Consider the following 20452-nt stretch of genomic DNA (forward strand, 5'->3'; position numbering starts at 1 on the left):
TTACAAAATTTGAGTTCGCTCGTCATCAATACTATTGGTAGGTACTTACTGATCGTAAAATATTTACAAATTTTTGGAATTCCCTGGAAGGAATTCTCTGAACTTTAAAGTACATCATTGGTTCCAAACAATCATAGCAGGTATTGTTTAACAGAAAAATAAAAAAGACAAACTTAGGTACATAGTATAAAAATACTTACACATAAATAACAAAAACTACAATCAGTAACACTGTTTAGATTTTAAAAATAATAATAATAAAATAACGGAACTCACTTTACGAGAAGAAGTTACGTTCTCAGATCTAATCTAAGACTGAGCACTAAACCACGCAAGATACGAGTAGTCAAGATACAAGTCGGACCAGACAGACCAGACTAAAGAATGGAATGAGAAATTGTTTTAGTCATTCCTAAATCCAAAGTGACGGACGAGTAAAAACCTACACGCTTCTAGCAATACTGAAGGGAGGGGTTCCTGAGTCATTAGACGGGTTTATGTCCATTCCAAACTCCGCTGACAAGATAATATCAAGATGTTTCGGTAGATGAAGAAAAGAATTTCAGGTGGATTGGGTGTTTTACCGCCTTTTATTATACTTCGGAGCGGTGAAACTTCTGATATACCTTTTGGACTTTACGTGTCTGTGTAGAATGCTTTTTTATTCGCTCTGAAGTCTTATTTTCTGAAGGGGGAAAAAAACAGTTCACACCTAGCAGGCTGTTCTAATGTTCCCGACTATAAATTCTGCTGTTAGGTAAACAAAAATGTAAAGAAAAAAATCCAAGCTTGTTGATACCTTATGTAAGCGAACATAAAGTTACTATCTGAAATGAAAGTAGCGAGTCTTTGACTCTTCGGGTCCTGAAACATGTCATACAACTTGAATCTCTCCTATTAGTTCTTATAGTTATTCGTCTAAAGAACTAAGAATCTTGGTCTAAGATTACTAGGAACCCACTTCCGCTTCTGCCCGGGGGGGGTTTAGCTAGTTTTTATTACACTTCGGAGCGGTGAAACTTCTGATATACCTATTGGACTTTACGTGTCTGTGTAGAATGCTTTTTTATTCGCTCTGAAGTCTTATTTTCTGAAGGGGGAAAAAAACAGTTCACACCTAGCGTTTAGCTAGATGTTTAGTCTAAATCTGAAGTGGGTACATGGTACATGCAAGTTGTGCTATTAACGGATGATATGCATAGTAAAAAAAGTATTCTCCTAATTGTAGCTGAACACTAAAGGGGGTCAATTTTTTTATTAGAATTTTAAAATTCGAAGATTTTTGCCTAAGTACCAAACCTTCTTTTCACATTTAGGTAAGTTTGTACACATCTCAAAAAGCTTAACCAAATCAAATGATTTCATTTTGATTTCCTGATATTGGTACAATCCATGGAAAGATGTTAGCTGCTTAGGAATTATCTTTATTATTAGTTATTAGTATGTATGTGATATAATAACTACTTAGTACCAATCAGGATTTTTTTTTTTTTTTTCACACCTAGCATGACTTGAGAAGTGCGAAGTTTTTTCAGGAATGGGTCATTGTGTCACATGTCACAAAGAAGTTCAGATTTCAAAGTTGGACATACCCCTTTCCCTTGTCCAATCTCGCCCACAAGGCCCTAAAAAATGTAATAGGTACACTGGTACAATACTTAAGTAAGTATAACATAGAAAGTTAAAACAACCATTGAAATATTTTGAAGAATAACAAGATACTAAGGTAAGTACTTTAAAGTACACATTAGTTTCATTTAGCCCAGGGGTTTCCAACTTCCATGTGTATGCGGGCCACATGCTACATTGGGAGTTACTTCGCGGGCCACATATGTACCTAGGGGAGCACTCCCCCCCCCCCCACCCCCACCAACGGATGATATGCATAGTAAGTAAGAAGTGCATCTTCTGATATCTCCCGGTTCTGATTCTCAAGAGGGACCTTGTTTAAACTACTGAGGTATAGGGACCGGAGAGTTCTTCGGCGAGTCCTGACGGTTGATACTGGCTTGGAATTCGGAACATCGGGGACCGAATACCGTCAGGATAAAATAACAATAATACAAAATAATCCTAACCCACAAACCCTGAGGAAAACCAATCAATACACCCTTCGTTGATATGATTTTTTCCCCCGATTTCACCCCGGGGAGGATTTTATATTGAACGGATAATATTCGTTCTTAGAACGGCTGGTGTCTCCTATCCTGTCTTCCTTCTCTCTTCGATTTCGGGACGATAAGACCTTGGCATTTCCAGTTCCCTCTATCAAACCTCTTGGAAAAGAAAAATGATTTTTTTTTTCAGATCGATTGTTTTTTAGACTGTGAAGAGGTAGCCTCAGATCGATCCGAGATAAGATGAAGTTTATACCTAAGCTGGATTAAGTTTGATTATGCTATCGAGACACGGATCAGTGGAACAATGTATGCGTGCATGACTAGAAAGTAATCTCGTATTACTTTTTGGTTAAACAATTCCGATTCATAAATTTTTTTATTGCGTACTTCCTTAGTGTAGGTATTTTTTTTTTACCTAATTTTCATTAGTTAAATATGATTCTTTTCGACTGAAATGCAGTCATTAAATTGTTACATTGCGGATATGAATTGCCAATTTGTCAGTCTCTTAGCCACAGGGGTGGCTAAAGGATATACTTACAAGTCTGTAGGACAACCAGATAATTGACTTTTTTTTACTACCTATTTGGATGTACATACTAAATTCTAATCAAGGATATATGTGTGAATGTGTGATGGAGAGGGGAGAAACCAGAGTTTTGCCTGACATTCAAGAAAGAATTATAAACCTGGGGGCTGAAAATGAAGCAGGTATGTACTTTCACTACAACATGGTGATTCAAATGGGACTCATAAGGTCTGTTTTTCTTTCCTACACCACATCAATACAGCATAAACTTGGAATACACTCTGTGTTGGGAGTGTGGGTAAAAATTGTGGAAACTCAACAAACATGACATCTAGCTTTTTTATTTTATTTTAATTTTTTTATTATTTTTTAATTCTAGTCATCATAGGTACTATTATCTACAGGGTTGCTAAAAGCTGTTTTCTGTGGCACAAAGTGTGTCTTTCAACTTGAAATAACCGTCTTCTTTTTTAACATTTTTTTCTTTCATCTTCTACACCTATTTGTCAGTCTCTTAGCCACAGGGGTGGCTAAAGGATATACTGACAAGTCTGTAGTCTGTAGGACAACCAGATAATTGACTTTTTTTACTACCTATTTGGATGTACATACTAAATTCTAATCAAGGATATATGTGTAAATGTGTGATGGAGAGGGGAGAAACCAGAGTTTTGCCTGACATTCAAGAATGAATTATAAACCTGGGGGCTGAAAATGAAGCAGGTATGTACTTCCACTACAACATGGTGATTCAAATGGGACTCATAAGGTCTGTTTTTCTTTCCTACGCCACATCAATACAGCATAAACTTGGAATACACTCTGTGTTGGGAGTGTGGGTAAAAATTGTGGAAACTCAACAAACATGACATCTAGCAGAGAAATTCCAATACAATTTTGTACTGGATGCTGATCGAGAGTCACTTCCAAAATCCAAGACACTGCATTCACTAGAAGAGAGTTATGTTCCCTCACTTTTTACTTAAGTTATATATAGAAATGGATACTTACGAGTAGGTTTTTAAATCCCGACTCGGAGTTTCGTCTATTTCATAGACATTTTCAAGGGAAACTGAGTGTAGGTGTTGTTGTTGTTGTTGTTGTTGTTGTTGCTGATGCTGGAAATAGACGAAACTCCGAGTCGGGATATAAAAACCTACTTGTAAGTATCCATTTCTATATATAACTTAAGTAAAAAGTATTTACAAAGGATGTCAAAAATAAATAAATTAATTAATAATGTTCCCTCACCCTTGTTCCTGGAAGTTTTCCTCTTCATAAATGCCTATATTGTGATGTAAAAATGCTATCTCTCGGATTAGACTCGTCCTCTTTTTCCAGGTGGTAACTTAGTTCTTAATCATTGTTATAGATTACACTATATTTAGTTACTTCTTTATCAGTTCTTCTTACTTTTTGTGTAGCTGGTCACTTTTTTCTTTAGCATTATATGTGATAAGATTAATTTTTAGATTTAGGTACTTTACTTTAATTTATCAATACCACTTATCTTTTGTGTAGGTGTAGCTCTTTCTTGCAGCAGTCTTGATAGTGTATCTGATAAAATGGTGACCTCATACTTCCTCATAATTGTAATCTAATCAGCATCCTCCAGTATAGGTGTAACACTTGGCTAGTCTGCCCTCACACCCACTAAGGTCTTGAGCATTATTTTTCACAAGATTATCTGCCATTCGTACCATAGCTTGAAACTTTATCACTACTTACCTTTATCAAAATTTCAGGTGTAGCCGGTTGGGTATTATGGCATTAGCTTACTTGTGGAGAAGAGATCAAGAAGAATTACTTCAGGATGTACCATAGCTTGAAACTTTATCACTACTCACCTTTATCAAAATTTCAGGTGTAGCCGGTTGGGTATTATGGCATTAGCTTACTTGTGGAGAAGAGATCAAGAAGAATTACTTCAGGAAATGATTGATTGTAATATAAAAGCCATTGTTGTGAAAGTAGCTGCTCTTGGACTTCATCCCAATAAACATTTGGGTCTGACAATTGCAGAAATCAAATCTCATTTGGTTAGAATGGTAAGTAAAACTCAAGAATCTACCTAATTGATCAAAATGCCATGAACTGAAGGAATATCTCAAAGCTTAAATAGTTAATATTCCCTGAACATAGTAATTAATTTCACATGAGTTTTCATTGAATAGTGATTGTGAATTATAGGTGGTTATATTCACTTAGATATAAAGGCAGGTATGTCATTGACCAAAGCAATATACCTACTGATATACTACTTCCATTGAACTCTGTAGACTTTCAAGTAAAGAGCTCAGTCATAGTTATTTTGTAGACAAAGGTGCTTAATAGAAAAATAGATCTTAGATTTTTTAGGATGTTAGCTTTTTTTTTTATATGGACAACAGTTAGTTCTTTAATAGATATGTAGACCTTTAGGGATAGTATGTTATGCATAGTTTTGTATCTAGGGAATTTTGTTTCACATTCTTAACTTTATTAGCACTGGCTCACTGCTCAGATAATACTGGCAAAGTGTACACTGTACACCTGCAGTCCTGCATCTAGATACTTAGGCCAGCCACTCACTATCAGGTAGACCTGACAGGTACACCTGATCCGGTCACCTGATGAGGTATACCTGACACCTGATGAGCACACACACTGTCAGGTAGACCTGATCGGGTATACCTGTCGTCAGGTCTACCTGATAGTGAGTGCCTTAGATTATTGCATGAAGATACTTTGATACGTATTATAAAATATAAATGATAAACCACAACCCGCTCATAAGATGATTTACCTCATTTCATACTAAAATCGATTTCCAATTTACCGCAACATTTCTCTGAACTTTAAAGTGCATCAGTTCGATCTGAACTATTAAATACCAGTTTTAATTAATTTCAGATAACAAGGCTGGAAATAGACGAAACTCCGAGTCGGGATATAAAAACCTACTTGTAAGTATCCATTTCTATATATAACTTAAGTAAAAAGTATTTACAAAGGATGTCAAAAATAAATAAATTAATTAATAATGTTCCCTCACCCTTGTTCCTGGAAGTTTTCCTCTTCATAAATGCCTATATTGTGATGTAAAAATGCTATCTCTCGGATTAGACTCGTAAAAGTACATAAAATGTTTTCCTTTGAACAAGTACATCCCGGCTATTGCAAAGTACAAAAGTTGAAGTGTCAAAGGGATTTATAAGATAATTTCACACCCTGGTAGTTATGTACCTACTATTTTTTTTCAACTATTTCATGCCCGTGTGTGAAATTTGACGCTGTGGTTCTGGCATCAAACAGCCAACTTTAGTGGCTAAGACTTCACAAAAGAAAGAAATTGACTTACCTGCTTTCAAAAGAGAGGGAGACTAACGACCGACCATCCTTACAAAACAGAAGTCAGATAGAACTTTGTAAGTTAAAACCACATCAAAACTTTATTCCTCCCTAGATTTCTATGTTTATCTTTTCACAGGGATCACAAGCACAAGGATGAAACTAGTGCACACAATGAGTTATTAAACTGTGATAGAGTAGAAAATAATAGAAAGTTAGCTGTAAGAAGAAGAATAGAGAGTAGTAGGTGTAATAAAAAATTGAAAGAACCCACAATCCAGTCCAATTTCACTAGGTATCTCTACTCTAAATTCTCTAATCTATCCTCACTAGCTCACTACAACTCACTTTTCTGGCACCGCAGTCACCGCACCGGAATCAACGGGATCTTATTTACTAAAATCAGCTGATTTCGAGATAAACAATCAGTAATCAGCTGTTTTGCTTTTTTTCACAAGCCGCCAATGGGGCTGTTGCAAAAAAATTATTCCTCCCTCGTTTTGGGTTTTTTTAACCCTTTGTTGCCAAGGAATGAATCTTGTTTCCGGTGCAAATGAATTTTATCATGGGAACATGGATCTCATTATGGGGAAATACTTATTTTCACAGTAATAAAATGAAATTTCACAAAATACCTACCTAATCCAAATGGATGCTCGGTCAAATTTGAGTTCATCAGGAGGAGGGGTGAAATGTTTGCTAAAACTCGCTATGTACGATTTTTTTATCAGTCGTGAACTCTCGTGACTCGTAAAAGTTCGTACAATCACGAGTCATCTGGCAACAGTGCTACACCGTATCTTTTGACTTCTCTCTCGTTCATTTCTTTTTCTTTTTTCATTTCCACAGTGTTACTATTACTACAGTAGTGTGAACTATTTTTTTGGTCTGCATGGGATTTAAGTTAAGATAAAGTTCAAGAGTGGTACTTCAAGGTGTTACCCAAAGGCTAGAGGTAAGTACCGATGTCTTATTTCACATTTATGCCATAATAATCGTCCGTATACCCGGTATGGTTTTGTGAAAGAGAAGCTATGCTTTTCCAATGAAAACTGATCTGCAAACTGCATACAAGATACCTACAACACAACCATACAGAGTGACAGAGATTTATTTCAACTAAATTCCAACAACTAAAGAGGTCAAAACTGCAGATTTTATGGTAAATATGAGCTGCTTTTTAAATACTAAGGTAATATGCATGCTAGAAATACTTGGACAGTATTCCAGACCCAACAGATTGTGGAAAGTCTAGCCAGTCATAATTTTTTAAATCAACTTTTGAGATTGATGTTCAATGTTTTTGCATTCACAGGGCAGAATTGCACTATTAAATCCCACAAATACAAATTTGGATTCCTACAAATGATACACCTAAGTTGACTTTAGTGTAGCCCTAATAATGCTGTTTTTATTTTATTTTTTCTTTCTAGCTTACACCTTGGACATTCAATCAAGCTTCAGTTATAATCATGATGTTTTGATTTGATTGTCCTTCGATACAACTCATCCTCTCATTCACAATGAAAGTCGTAGCTCTTGTTAGTGGTGGTAAGGACAGCTGCTACAACATGCTTCAGTGCATTGCAGCTGGACATGAGATCATAGCATTGGCTAATCTATGTCCTGAGGCCAAAGGTAAGGATTGGTAAATATTACAATAATAAAAAAAATTAAATTAAAATAATAGGTACTTACATAGGTGTAGGTACCTAAAAGAACCTTCTTACTTTTCCCAACTAAGCAAGTTAATTGATTCCTTTGAAGGTAATTATGCAGAAGTGCCGTCCGTGGAAAAGAAAAGCTCCTTTTTGTATTTAACCTAACCCTCTAATAACACTAATCACTGCTCTAATTGTGAAAACTCCTTCTTGCATTTAACCTAACCCTATAATAACACTGGTCACTGCTTGTTTGTGCCAGTTCCTTTGGTAGCAATATTCCATGGATGTGACTTCTGCACAAGTACCATAAATTTCTCTCTTAAGTGAAGTACCTTTGTCTTGACATTTCAGAAGAAATCGACAGCTACATGTACCAATCAGTGGGATATGAAGGTATTGAGTTGTATTCCGAGGCAATGAACTTACCACTCTACCGAAGAACCACCAAAGGAAAGGCACTGAACCAAGACAAATTCTATGTCCCCACTTCTGACGATGAGGTTGAAGATTTGTATGAGCTTTTGAAACAAGTGAAAGATGAATTGAACATTGAGGCAGTTGCTGTTGGTGCAGTGCTATCAGACTATCAAAGAGTGAGAGTAGAAAATGTGTAAGTATTGTCATACCAAAGGGTTATTGATATTTTAAACTTTTTATAGACTATGCTACATAGTTTTTGATTATATTACTATTAAGTGGGGGTCTTTTGGGGTACCTGGGATTATTTTCACATACCCTTTAAGTGTTGTACCTAAAAAAAAAAAAAAAAAAAAAAAAAATGGAAGCCATATACGTGCAAAGAATTTGTGATTATTTGTTTTTAAGCTTTATTTATACTTACTTTATCATGGATACTCGTTGCTATAGTTTAAGTTGAAAGCCCAGAAGACTTAGTAGTTTGAGGGAAAAAATCGAATGAAACTCACGACAAGTAGGAACGGGCCTTTATGGTTTTCTATTTCAATACCTCTTGCATTTGTAAACAACAACAACTTCTTGTTTCTCGTTTCAGCCTTGCTTAGTAGTAAGAACTTCACTCTGAAGAATGTGATATGCTTAACCCTGTACATACGCGACATGGCCGAGTACCCCCTAGTGAACGAAGTGTACCACAAGTATTTCAACCACACCAACCCACCGATCCGTGCTTGTGTGCAGACCATCCTTCCTGACAACGTCCCCGTTATATTGGACGCTGTGTGTAAAAATCAGACCGAGCACAATCCTAACTTCCTCCACGTCCAAAGTATTTCGCACTGGGCCCCAGCTAACATAGGCCCGTACAGTCAGGCAGCCAGGGTAAGGATAAATCCAATATGCTTTGTTTATCCTGCTGGGACAGGACTGAAAAAAAAACCTTTACTGTTCTAGGATTTCGGGGTGCACTCAGCCTCGTGTGGACAATTGAGTAGCTTCTTTATTAGAGTACCGATCAGTGGCGGCATTACCAGTCTAAACTGATGATACGAGTAGATGAAAATTAATAGTAAAGGAAACACTTTGCTGTGATACCCACTAAATTTGTGTAGAAGCTCTATTCTTTAGAACAAAGAATCATGATTTGATTATTTATTTATTTTATTATTATAATTTAGGTTTGTTTGTTTGTTTGTTTTTTTGTTTTTTTTTTTTTTTTTTTTTATAAGGATAATTTTTTTATATAAGGGGAGCAACATTTGTGACGATCATTCGTAATTCCTGACACAAAATCCCTATTGTTCCCCAGGTGAATGACATTATCTACATCGCTGGTATGATCCCTCTGGTGCCTGGTAGTATGAAGTTACTGGAGGCTGGTATTCTGCAGCAGTGTAAGCTTGCACTACGCCATGTACATCGTGTCATTAAGGCCATGGATCAGAACACGCATATTCGTGATGTTGTCATGGTGAGTCCAAACTGCGTGTGCCTTGTAACCGCCAGGTCGCGGGTTCGATTCCCACCCGGGGCGAACTTTACCCTATTGGTATTGGTATATGTAGGGCCATCGGCTTTAATAAACGCCCTATGTCACTGCGACCTGGTTAGATCTTTTGTGACTTTCCCTTTAGTTATCTAGAAGAGCCCTAGAAGGCCAGGGTTCTTTTAGAACTGATTTCTTTGACTTTTTTTAGGTGTTATGATCATCCTTGAGAAGTAAAACAGTCGTTTATTAGAGGCAACACCACGATTCTTTAGTTCTATTCCAACATTGCTGTCCAAGAATCCCAGAAACCCAGGCTACGTCTGTAATGCTTAAATTGTTGAATAGAATAGAATATACCTTGTTTATCCTGCTCGAATGAGACTAAAAAGTCCCTTTACCCCAGCAGTCTAAACAAGGTCTCGTGTAGGTGTAAACTGCTGGCTAACTTTACTTATTCCATTCATCATGCGGGGATTACCGTTTGGGGGGGAACAAACAGCTTGTCATGTTCATTTTGCTGGTTTGTATTTCAAACCCAGTTGTGGTTATTGAAATAATGTCATGTGAGCACTCTCATTTCAATGTAGGTACTCAACAAATAATGTGAAAAAGTCGAAAATAGCTTTTCTGATGGAAGGGCTTTTGTTAAATAAAATTAAATTTACCTACGTTTAATGTAGTATTGAAGCATGACAAATGTGTACATTCAGGGAAACGTACATATAGTGTAGCTTATTTGCCATTTTATTTTACTTTCCTTATTAGCTTTTATATGCGGTTCAATATACTTGCTTTGTATTGAGAACAAAAATTTCCATTTTCTTCATATGAAGTTGAAGTTTTCTGACAAGTTAAAAATAACTTTAGAGTTGCATGGAGTGTTCTGTGTGGTAGTTTCTACCAGAGGGTGGGGGGTGTTAGTTACTTGAATATTATTAGTGAAAAATGTAGATATTTTTGAAATTATTTTCTTTTGTCTGTGTTTATTTGAAAGCGCCATTATTTCTGAAAGGGTTTTATGTAGGGGTAATAGATTCCTGGAAGGCTAATACAAATTTACTTACGAGTAGGTACTTTTTGTAGATACAAACTTACTAGGTAGTAGGTGTTTTTGGAGACTCAGATTTACATGGCAGTAGGTACTTTCTATGCATGGATATGATGACTAGATACATACTCGTGATATTCATAACTTTCAATTTCTACAATATTTAAAGAACAGTGTAAGGAGGTGAATACTACTTTGTGTAAGGAGGTGAATACTACTTTGGGGAGCACTATCAAGAGTATCAAAGAATAGGGCCCAAATTTTATCAAAGGAACACCTGGTTTTGATCAAGGCCTCCAATGAACATGTTAGATGTGATTGCTTCGTTTTTTCTTTCCAGAGATGACCAAGAGATTGTTATTCATTCGGCAATTTCTACAATATTTAAAGAACAGTGTAAGGAGGTGAATACTACTTTGGGGAGTACTATCGAGAGTATCAAATAATAGGGCCCAAATTTTATCAAAGAAACACCTCGTTTTGATCAAGGCCTCCAATGAACATGTTAGATGTGATTGCTTCGTTTTTTCTTTCCAGAGATGACCAAGAGATTGTTATTCATTCGGACGATGCATTTGCTCCTGTGGGATATTTGAACTTCAAGAAACTGTCTTTGCTGGATAAAGTAAGTAATTACACTTAACGTAGGTGTAAGGTATGGACTTGAAGTTGGCATGTACCTTGTGATTTTACAGACGTTTCGGTTCTAATCTCTAGCCATCTTCAGCGAACTCTTTTTAGAATAATATCCTTCGCGAAAGATTCCTGTGTGTATCATCATTATCAAGCGTCTCTGGTCCATACTTGCACAAAGGTATCCTCCATACACTTCTGTCTTGTGATGCTGTTTGGCATCTTGTTCCTGCTACTTGCTTTATTTCTTCCATCTTATCTTTGGTCTTTTAATGTTTCTTAGATACGATTATAATTGCTTGTATAACTTTTAAAATGTTTTTCTCATCACGTTTGTTTTCTTCGCTTCCATTTTTTCTCAGGATAATCCCATTTCCGAATCCAATGGGGCTGAAGACTCCGATTCAACCACCACCATCACCATGTTGGATAACGTACGAGTTAAGAATCCGGATGACTATGTTGTATATTTGGATGACAGTCGGGACCCTTTTGATTTGTTGGAGGATGAAAACGCTCTCGTTGATCAAATTGATGCGGTAAGTATATGAGACCTTGGTTAGATGAAAATATATGAGACCTTGGTTAGACTGTGGGGGCAAAGGGACTTTTCAGTCCTATACCAGCAGGATAAACAAGGTATATTCTATTCCATTCTAAGTCTAAGGCCCACCCCTGTGGCCGAGTAGTCACTGACTCTCAACCCGGAGGTGCTTGGTTCGAATACCGGCCAGGGTGGGAATTTATCCGTTCTAGATACAGGGATCTATACCAGTTTGAAAGAGAAATGTCTTGTCAACCTGAAATCGAAAAGAGAAATACGACTGGGTAGGAGAAAGCCAGCCTTTCCCAGAAAGAACAATATCTGTTTTGGGCAGAGTCCGCCCCGTGCGGGAATCGATCCCGCGAACTAGCTCTTACAAGACAGACGCGCTACCCTCCAAGCTAACTAGGCTTTCATAAACTTGCTTGAAATGTAGTGTAGCTCATTAATTAAGCAATCTTATTGGCTATTCGCAGGGTAAAATTTAATCAGCCAATGATTCTGAGTTCTTTCCGTTTTCAGCTCACGGAAATGGGCGACAACTCTGAAATGATCAGTGTGAAGAGTTCCGACTATCAAACCCGAGATCTGACTACAATAGCTACCAATGAGAATAACTGGTGCTGGGTAGGATCCCTGATTGGAAATGGTGATGATATTGCCGAGGCATTGAAAAGTGCTCTGGACAAACTTAGTGGTAAGGAGTTCGTGCAAAGAAACTTTAAATACTTGGTCAAGTAAGCAGGTCAATTTACCTTTCTAAAGATTTGCTTGCAGGTGATCAATATTGATTAGAAATCCCTCACCGTCTAATGGGGATTTAAGCATCACCAACCTTTAACTTTAATCTATTTAAAATTTTGAGCATAGAATATCTATCATAAAAATTCATTGTGCAAAGAATTTGTGATTATTTGTTATTAAGCTTTATTTATACATATACTTTATCATGGACACTCGTTGCTATAGTTTAAGTTGAAAGCCCAGAAGACTTAGTAGTTTGAGGGCGAAAAATCGAATGAAACTCACAAGTAGGAACGGGCCTTTATGGTTTTCTATTTCAATACCTCTTGCATTTGTAAACAACGACAACAACAACTTCTTGTTTCTCATTTCAGCCTTGCTTAGTAGTAAGAACTTCACTCTGAAGAATGTGATATGCTTAACCCTGTACATACGCGACATGGCCGAGTACCCCCTGGGGATGTAGGAACCTAGTAAAAAATGCACCGCTTTCTGTCGAAAGTCAAAAGAGCCAAAACCTCCATTCAATTGAAATTCGTTTCGCTAAGGTTAACTTTGTTTATCCCTAATAGGACTGAAAATTCCCTTGGGATGAGTCTCCTGTTAAGATAGGATTAAAAAGACCCTGTTAAGATCCCTTGGGAATGGTAAGTCCTTATTATTATAGGACTGAAAAGACCCCGTTAAGATGGGACTCAAAGACCCTGTTAAGATAGGACTCAAAAGTCCCTAATATAGGACTGAAGAGTCCCCTATACCCCTCACTTTTTGGGGTCTTTGGGACTTCTCTTAGGGTTCCCTTTCTGGGGAATTCTTTAGTTCACTGGACTAATACTCAATTGAATAGGAACTAGTAGGCAATGGATTTGATCAATAGCGTTATAAAGGTCGTTGCACTCGTGAAACCTGGGTTCGAAAATTTGAAATATTCAACGCATATAAATTGATTATTTATATCTCAAAGATATACCTACTGGTGAACTTTTGTTTTCATTTCATATTTGAAGTAGGAACACTGTCTTCCAGGGCTAAATTTACTTGGCAAGCTACGCGCTTTAATATTACTCATTAATGAGCCTAAGAAGGGCGATGAGCACATGCAGGTAGCTTTTCAGCAAATTCTTTAAGGGATAACAAAAATATCTAAAGACCGAAAGCCTATTTATGTAGCACAAGTATTTTTATTACTGCCATCGAGTATGTTCGAAGATCGTAATTACTTCTTAGTTCTATTCCAACATTGCTGTCCAAGAATCCCAGAAACCCAGGCTACGTCTGTAATGCTTAGATTGTTGAATAGAATAGACCTTGTTTATCCTGCTCGAATGAGACTAAAAAGTCCCTTTACCCCAGCAGTCTAAACAAGGTCTCGTGTATTTTATGGGTTAACATAGTACAATACATAATGTTTACAACAGACCGTGCTGAGGTTTTACCTTGTTCTTATTTCTTGCTTTGTTTTTCAGGGTTTCTGCTTCGTGACTAACAAGCTGCACATTGATATAGCTCGTCGTTTCGCTTTACCAAGGGTACGGACAAAAGAGAGCTTCAAACGTCATCGTGAGAGCTTTTTTCTATCTTGTTATTTCTTATGGCGCTGGCCATATATCGGATGCTTGAAGTTCTCCGTATGTCGTGCCCTTATGACGTGTAGAATTTGGTATCGATGAAGAATCTTGGTCCTTCTATAAGAATAAGAATTAATTTTTCGGTTCACCTGAGATCGCAAGGTCGTTTGAATATTTCCCTGTATCTGTGTCTATTTGGTCTGGTAGGCACCTCGATCCGATCAGAAAAACTCTGGACTACAAAAAAAAAAATCAGCCGACTATGTTTCTTTTTTTCTAAGATCAAGAAAGAAAAAAAGGTAACTGGGGTTTTCTCAAATTAAAATTAAATGGACCTACTTCAATTTAATGGTATAATTGGTATAAATTGCAAGAAAAATAATTAATTTTATAACCAACCTCAGTGGTGTAGTGGTTAGCGCGGTGGACTTCGGATCTGGAGGTTGGTGGTTCAGGTTCAAGACAAGTTGTAAAATTTAGAGTAGTGCATTAAGCAAGGAACGACATTTGTGACAAGCATTTATGCTTAACACAATTAAAATTCCTTTTTAATTCATTTTATAAGTTGACGAAAATAATTAAAAAAGGAGATATATATTTACCTACCTCTGTGTGAAACTGCCGATTTCTATTTACACTTGTACAGGTGTACCTAAATATTTCTGTGTACATAATATTTACTTTTGTAGACAAAGGTGCTTAATAGAAAAATAGATCTTGGACTTTTTAGGATGTTAGCTTTTTTTTATATGAACAACAGTTAGTTCTTTAATAGATATGTAGACCTTTAGGGATAGTATGTTATGCATAGTTTTGTATCTAGGGAATTTTGTTTCACATTGATTTACAGAAAGAAAAGTATGGATTAAATATTTGTGGTGAGGGAGGTGAATATGAAACATTCACTCTTGACTGTCCTCTATTTACCAAAACTATTCACATGTAAGTACCTACTTCCGCAGCCTCTTCTTATGCCCGTTTTCATGGTATGATTACAGTCAGATTTGGAAAATTAACTAGCATTTATTATCTGAACAGCAAAGTGAAACAAAAAGCTGTCAAAGGGTGTAAACTGCTGGCTAACTTTACTTATTTTATTCATCATGCGGGGATTACCGTTTGGGGGGAGCAAACAGCTTGTATTTCAAACCCAATTGTGGTTATTGAAATAATGTCATGTGAGCACTCTCATTTCAATGTACTTAACAAACAGTGTGAATAATGTGAAAAAGTCGAAAATAGCTTTTCTGATGGAAGGGCTTTTGTTAAATAAAATTAAATTTACCTACGTTTAATGTAGTATTGAAGCATGACGAATGTGTACATTCAGGGAAACGTACATATAGTGTAGCTTATTTGCCATTTTATTTTACTTTCCTTAGCTTTTATATGCGGTTCAATATACTTGCTTTGTATTGAGAGCAAAAATTTCCATTTTCTTCATATGAAGTTGAAGTTTTCTGACAGAGGTTTTACCTTGTTCTTATTTCTTGCTTTGTTTTTCAGGGTTTCTGCTTCGTGACTAACAAGCTGCACATTGATATAGCTCGCAGGGAGTGGGAGAAGAGAACCAACAACGGTATTGTCGACTACATAGTGGTCACTGGTCTGCCTCGTAACGCCCTGGTTGAGTGGTATGTGTGGGCACATCGCGCTAATAACACCTTCCAATGTAAGTTTTGAAAAACTTTGTTAAAAATCGAATTTGTTTAAACAAAAAAAGGTTAACTTTGTTTATCCCTAATAGGACTGAAAATTCCCTTGGGATGGGTCTCCTGTTAAGATAGGATTAAAAAGACCCTGTTAAGATAGGACTCATAAGTCCCTAATATAAGACTGAAGAGTCCCTTATATCCCTCATTTTTGGGGTCTTTGGGACTTTTCTTAGGGTTCCCTTTCTGGGGAATTCTTTAGTTCACTGGACTAATACTCAATTGAATAGGAAGGAACTAGTAGGCAATGGATTTGATCAATAGCGTTATAAAGGTCGTTGCACTCGTGAAACCTGGGTTCGAAAATTTGAAATATTCAAATGATCGATTTTGTGAATGAGTAGATATGTTATGGAGCTCGCTCAACTATACTGGGAAAATGATCGAGTTAATCTAGTGAGTTATTGAATGTGCATAATCAAACAGCGCTTGGAATTTTCACACTATACACTACTCATAATACGTACATAATAGACCGTTTCTATTGCCCAAATGTGGATGAAATGGCCCTGCCAATATTTTCCTCATTTTGTAGTTAAGTGGTATTATACAGGGAAAATAAAATACAAACTTTTTAATGAACTGTGAGGTAATGTTTTATTTATGGGCGAAAAATTTTCAGCCGATTACATTACATTTTGGTTGGGTGAGAGTGAGAGCTCACTGTGTGAGAATCCTGCCATAAAGCCTTGAAAAAAAAAAAAAATACTTTCCTTCTTATGGGCTATACCTAGGATAAGGAAAGTAAAAACTAGTTATTACTGAATTGTAATTCCTTTGGATTTGTAAACAACATATTGTAATGCATTGTTTTATTTATACAGATGAGGAAACTGGTTACTGCCTCAATGATCATCATCATGTTTCCCTGAGAAGACGTTGGAACTATGATAATTCCGTGTCCGCTATCGTGTGCTATGTCTCCAATGGTAAGCCAAATACTGAAATATTCATGGGCATAATGGGTACAGTAATATAGGTTGTTGGTTTTTTTTTATAGAGGGAAATCAGGGAAATGTAACTGCTAAGGTTTTATCGTCCCGAAATTGAAGAAAGAAGGAAGACAGGATAGGAGAGAGCCAGCCATTCCAAGAACGAACATTATCCGTTCAGGATAAAATCCGCTCCGGGTAAGAATCGAAGTAATATAGGAAATAATGATCTATGTGATTTATGAGGGGTTCGAGTACTATAACAGAAAGTTTATTAGAAGGACCTCCGAAACTGGTCGAAAAATGAAAAGAAATCTCTATTAGACTGATAGATATTTCTAATACAAAATAACAAGTTTCGTGTACGAAATTTTGCGTTTTCCATTGAAGGATTCCTCATAGTAAAGCCAATCTAAATTTTGACTGTATTTTTTTCTGTTCAAGTCTAAAGCTCTTCCTGTTTTGTTGTCTGTTCCAGGTCTTTCGTTGTCAATTGGCAACGTAGCACAAGTGACAGCCAATCAGGAAGAAGATCTGAATATCAAGACACTACCGGAAGCCACTCTCCTTGGTTCCGAGAACGAACATTATCCGTTCAGGATAAAATCCGCTCCGGGTAGGAATCGAAGTAATATAGGAAATAATGATCTATGTGATTTATGAGGGGTTCGAGTACTATAACAGAAAGTTTATTAGAAGGACCTCCTAATCTGGTCGAAAAATGAAAAGAAATATCTATTAGACTTATAGATATTTCTAATACAAAATAACAAGTTTCGTGTACGAAATTTTGCGTTTTCCATTGAAGGATTCCTCATAGTAGGGCCAATCTAATTGTTTCTCATATTAAAGCTAATCTAAATCTTGACTGTATTTTTTTCTGTTCAAGTCTAAAGCTCTTCCTGTTTTGTTGTCTGTTCCAGGTCTCTCGTTGTCAATTGGCAACGTAGCACAAGTGACAGCCAATCAGGAAGAAGATCTGAATATCAAGACACTACCGGAAGCCACTCTCCTTGAGATAGTCCAGTACGTTATGTCGAGACTGTTGAATGAAAACAAACAGCTCACCTATGTTGCAAACTTCAAAATCTTCTACAAAGCATCAGCCATGAATTCTTCTGTGATAGAAAACGTATTTCACCAATTGATTCAACAATATACCATCGTGCCAACCATTATTCCTGTTAAACATTTACAAAATCCCAATACCATTGTCTCCATATGTGCTCTTCGCCATTATTAAATTCACCTTTCATTGTTCATGTCCACATTTCTAATCTGGTATGGACAAGACGCAACTTTCTGTTACCAATCGTCATCATTCAGTTTAAATTATTTGTTACCTATTTATCATTGAGATGTTGTTTAGTAGTGGGTAGGTTAGAGATGAGACAGAAGAAGCTGCAGTAAATTATTTATTCGTGTCAATTTTGTAATTTTCTAAATTTGAAGTCAGTGTCTGTAAACAAAAATTGTCCTTTATTTATCAATTTATATTTATACACTATTGAAAATTATACATTTATACAAAAGAAAGTTAATAAATTAAATGAATTCGAAAATATTGTCATACCCACACACACCAAAAATTGATTCTTTATAGGGCGGGTTCAGTTCTCTTCCAGCAACATTTCATAAGAGAAAGTCGTGCGATGTTCTGACCAGTTTCACAACTTTGTGCCCATAATGATTTGTTTATTTATATTTAAAAAAATGTATCCTTAATATTAAGGCCAGTTAACTACATGGACAGACTAGTTAAGTTAATCATTGCTAGATACCATCACCTTGGTGTATGGCTGATAAATAAATGAAAACAAACAAGAAATTTGCCTTTAGTTTGCCATCACCATTTGTCTGAAGCTACAGCCACTACTAGTTATGCATTCAGTACTTTAAGAGAGAGGAAAAGTCCGTTCTAAAAATTCTAAAGATGTAAATGGATCCTTCAGAATATTTCCCAAAGGTTCTGCCCATGTGGTTAATTGATTACCTACTCTTTAAACAACTCTTCAGGTCGGATGGAGATAAGCATGAAGGCAATTATTCTGGATCATAGCAGATTAAAGGTGAGGGACTTGGCTTTGATTAGGTTTGAAATGTGCAAAGTTCCTTATAGAATTGGCTAAAAAGTTTGAAATCAACTAATCAGATTGCTTAAGAGTTAAACCAATTTTAAGCTCTGATCAAAGTTCTGGTCGTCACGTCAGGAATTACCACTGGGTTGTAAAATGGTTGTGTTTGTCATTAAGTGTTAACCAATACCAAAGAAAAATCAATGCCTTTAATTTAATTTAAATGTTTGTGTACGTCCTTAGATGTAGGTTCTACTATATTCTAGTTTTACTATATCACACTTCGGTTTCTACCTGAATTAACTTATAAGGCCTTGTCTATTGCGAAACAAAAGTACTGTGAACTTATCTTTCATCTAAGTAGATAGTAGGATAGATTCCTTCCGTTCCTCTAGTTCTCTAAAAACCTGCTGTGTTTACGTACTAGTGTTGTCGGGCATTACTTTCCTTGAATTCGTTGACCGATTCTAGTAAAGGATGAGATCTCGTTTTAGTAAAATGCACTTGATAAATTCTACGCTCTACCACCTAACCGTTAGAGTACAAGGATAACGATTTCCATGACTTGGTTGGGATTCGAACGAATGGTCTCCTGCTTACCAGGCACTACGATACCGAGCCATACATGGATTTTTTTTTTTTTTTTTTTTTTTTTTTATACCGAAATAGTTTGTACCATTTATTGGCCCACCTGTAGGTCTACGCCACATAAGTCTGAACTGGACGAACTTTTTCAAGATCCAATTTCATCAAAAGAAAGGGCTTAAAGACTGCTATGAAACCAGTGGTATTTCGAAATTGTAGTCATAAAAACAAAAATTAGAAATAAATGTGGGCAGGTGGGCCAATGAATGGTACATTTTTTAGGTGGGCGAAAAAATGGTACACTTACCCTATCTGAACCTTATTCCTGAGGTTTGAGATTGTGCTACTGATTTCAATCGTTTGCGACGCGTGATTCTAGATGACTGAGCCTCTATGGCTGAATGTACTAACTCGGAACCCGGAGGTTTCCATTCCTATCCAAGATCGGAAAAGTTTGGTTGGAAAATTTCCGCCCTGCCCGGAATTCGAACCCTACTAAGTATACTAGTACTAATAGTACTATAGTAAGTTTAAAATAAGAAACAAACTGTAAAAGTCAATATACAAAAGATGAAGTTTTTTTATCGTAAAATAATTAGACACCGTATTTTTCTATTATATTTTTCTTCTTTTGAAAGCATAAAAGACATTGTCTCTACATTCTATGTCCGGAATATTGACGGGTTTTGAGTTCCCTCTGCAACATTCCCTCTTTTGTTCAACCAGCCGGATCTGAACTAAAGGGAACAGAGGAGAAGCGTTAAATTCGCATAACCCATTTCGCTTTTTTTTATCGCACCCTTTTAAAATAAAAAAGTGCAAGGAAGAAAAATTAGCAACGTTCTTAAACCCTGGTAAAATAATAATAATGACTCATATTTTACTCGCTCTTTGGCTGGGTATCTCCCCTAGAAATACAGTAGTTGCAGTTTTATCCTCCAATATCCTAAGTTGCAGTTTCATCCTCCAATATCCTCTTGTATCTTTTCATTTCTTGGGCTGTGCCCGTTGGAAATAGTGGTCAAGTTTTGACTCACTGTTATTTTAATACCAAGGGGCTTT

At 36.5% G+C, this 20452-nt stretch overlaps 3 protein-coding genes and 1 long non-coding RNA gene across 4 annotated transcripts; 3 read left to right on the top strand and 1 right to left on the bottom strand.

Annotated features, from left to right (window-relative positions):
* Positions 1 to 172: 172 nt before the first annotated feature.
* Positions 173 to 19309, top strand: LOC113465292 (diphthine--ammonia ligase-like). Its single transcript, XM_026821777.1, has 7 exons — positions 173 to 177; positions 6903 to 6904; positions 8656 to 8942; positions 9370 to 9531; positions 15593 to 15758; positions 16623 to 16727; positions 17654 to 19309. The coding sequence occupies exons 3-7, from the start codon at positions 8721 to 8723 to the stop codon at positions 17971 to 17973; spliced, it is 975 nt and encodes a 324-aa protein (XP_026677578.1). The 5' UTR covers positions 173 to 177; positions 6903 to 6904; positions 8656 to 8720; the 3' UTR covers positions 17974 to 19309.
* LOC113466413 lies at positions 1045 to 1818 on the bottom strand. The gene is made up of 2 exons (XR_003390807.1): positions 1502 to 1818; positions 1045 to 1117 (listed from the first exon to the last, which is right to left on the bottom strand). It is a non-coding gene; the product is annotated as an uncharacterized LOC113466413 (long non-coding RNA).
* On the top strand, positions 4510 to 14661 carry LOC113466412. The gene is made up of 6 exons (XM_026821778.1): positions 4510 to 4697; positions 11135 to 11222; positions 11593 to 11769; positions 12297 to 12471; positions 12893 to 13053; positions 14029 to 14661. Exons 3-5 carry the CDS (start codon positions 11653 to 11655, stop codon positions 12982 to 12984), a joined length of 384 nt encoding a protein of 127 aa, XP_026677579.1. The 5' UTR covers positions 4510 to 4697; positions 11135 to 11222; positions 11593 to 11652; the 3' UTR covers positions 12985 to 13053; positions 14029 to 14661.
* LOC103506799 (diphthine--ammonia ligase) lies at positions 6788 to 8267 on the top strand. Its single transcript, XM_026821779.1, has 3 exons — positions 6788 to 6934; positions 7413 to 7617; positions 7995 to 8267. The coding sequence occupies exons 2-3, from the start codon at positions 7503 to 7505 to the stop codon at positions 8255 to 8257; spliced, it is 378 nt and encodes a 125-aa protein (XP_026677580.1). The 5' UTR covers positions 6788 to 6934; positions 7413 to 7502; the 3' UTR covers positions 8258 to 8267.
* Positions 19310 to 20452: the final 1143 nt, after the last annotated feature.

This window comes from Diaphorina citri, unplaced genomic scaffold (assembly GCF_000475195.1).
Source record: "Diaphorina citri unplaced genomic scaffold, Diaci psyllid genome assembly version 1.1 scaffold263, whole genome shotgun sequence".
In the NCBI taxonomy this organism is placed as follows: domain Eukaryota; kingdom Metazoa; phylum Arthropoda; class Insecta; order Hemiptera; family Psyllidae; genus Diaphorina; species Diaphorina citri.

What these genes read in the sequence shown, in the direction of transcription:
- LOC113465292 (XM_026821777.1), top strand. Translation starts at nt 8,721, where the DNA reads ATGGCCGAGTACCCCCTAGTGAACGAAGTGTACCACAAGTATTTCAAC. An exon ending in CGTACAGTCAGGCAGCCAGG is followed by an intron (nt 8,943 to 9,369) that starts GTAAGGATAAAT and finishes ATTGTTCCCCAG; the next exon opens with GTGAATGACATTATCTACAT. An exon ending in CGTGTGCTATGTCTCCAATG is followed by an intron (nt 16,728 to 17,653) that starts GTAAGCCAAATA and finishes TGTCTGTTCCAG; the next exon opens with GTCTCTCGTTGTCAATTGGC.
- LOC103506799 (XM_026821779.1), top strand. Translation starts at nt 7,503, where the DNA reads ATGAAAGTCGTAGCTCTTGTTAGTGGTGGTAAGGACAGCTGCTACAAC. An exon ending in TCTATGTCCTGAGGCCAAAG is followed by an intron (nt 7,618 to 7,994) that starts GTAAGGATTGGT and finishes TTGACATTTCAG; the next exon opens with AAGAAATCGACAGCTACATG.
- LOC113466412 (XM_026821778.1), top strand. Translation starts at nt 11,653, where the DNA reads ATGTTGGATAACGTACGAGTTAAGAATCCGGATGACTATGTTGTATAT. An exon ending in TCGTTGATCAAATTGATGCG is followed by an intron (nt 11,770 to 12,296) that starts GTAAGTATATGA and finishes TTCCGTTTTCAG; the next exon opens with CTCACGGAAATGGGCGACAA. An exon ending in TGCTCTGGACAAACTTAGTG is followed by an intron (nt 12,472 to 12,892) that starts GTAAGGAGTTCG and finishes TTCTCATTTCAG; the next exon opens with CCTTGCTTAGTAGTAAGAAC.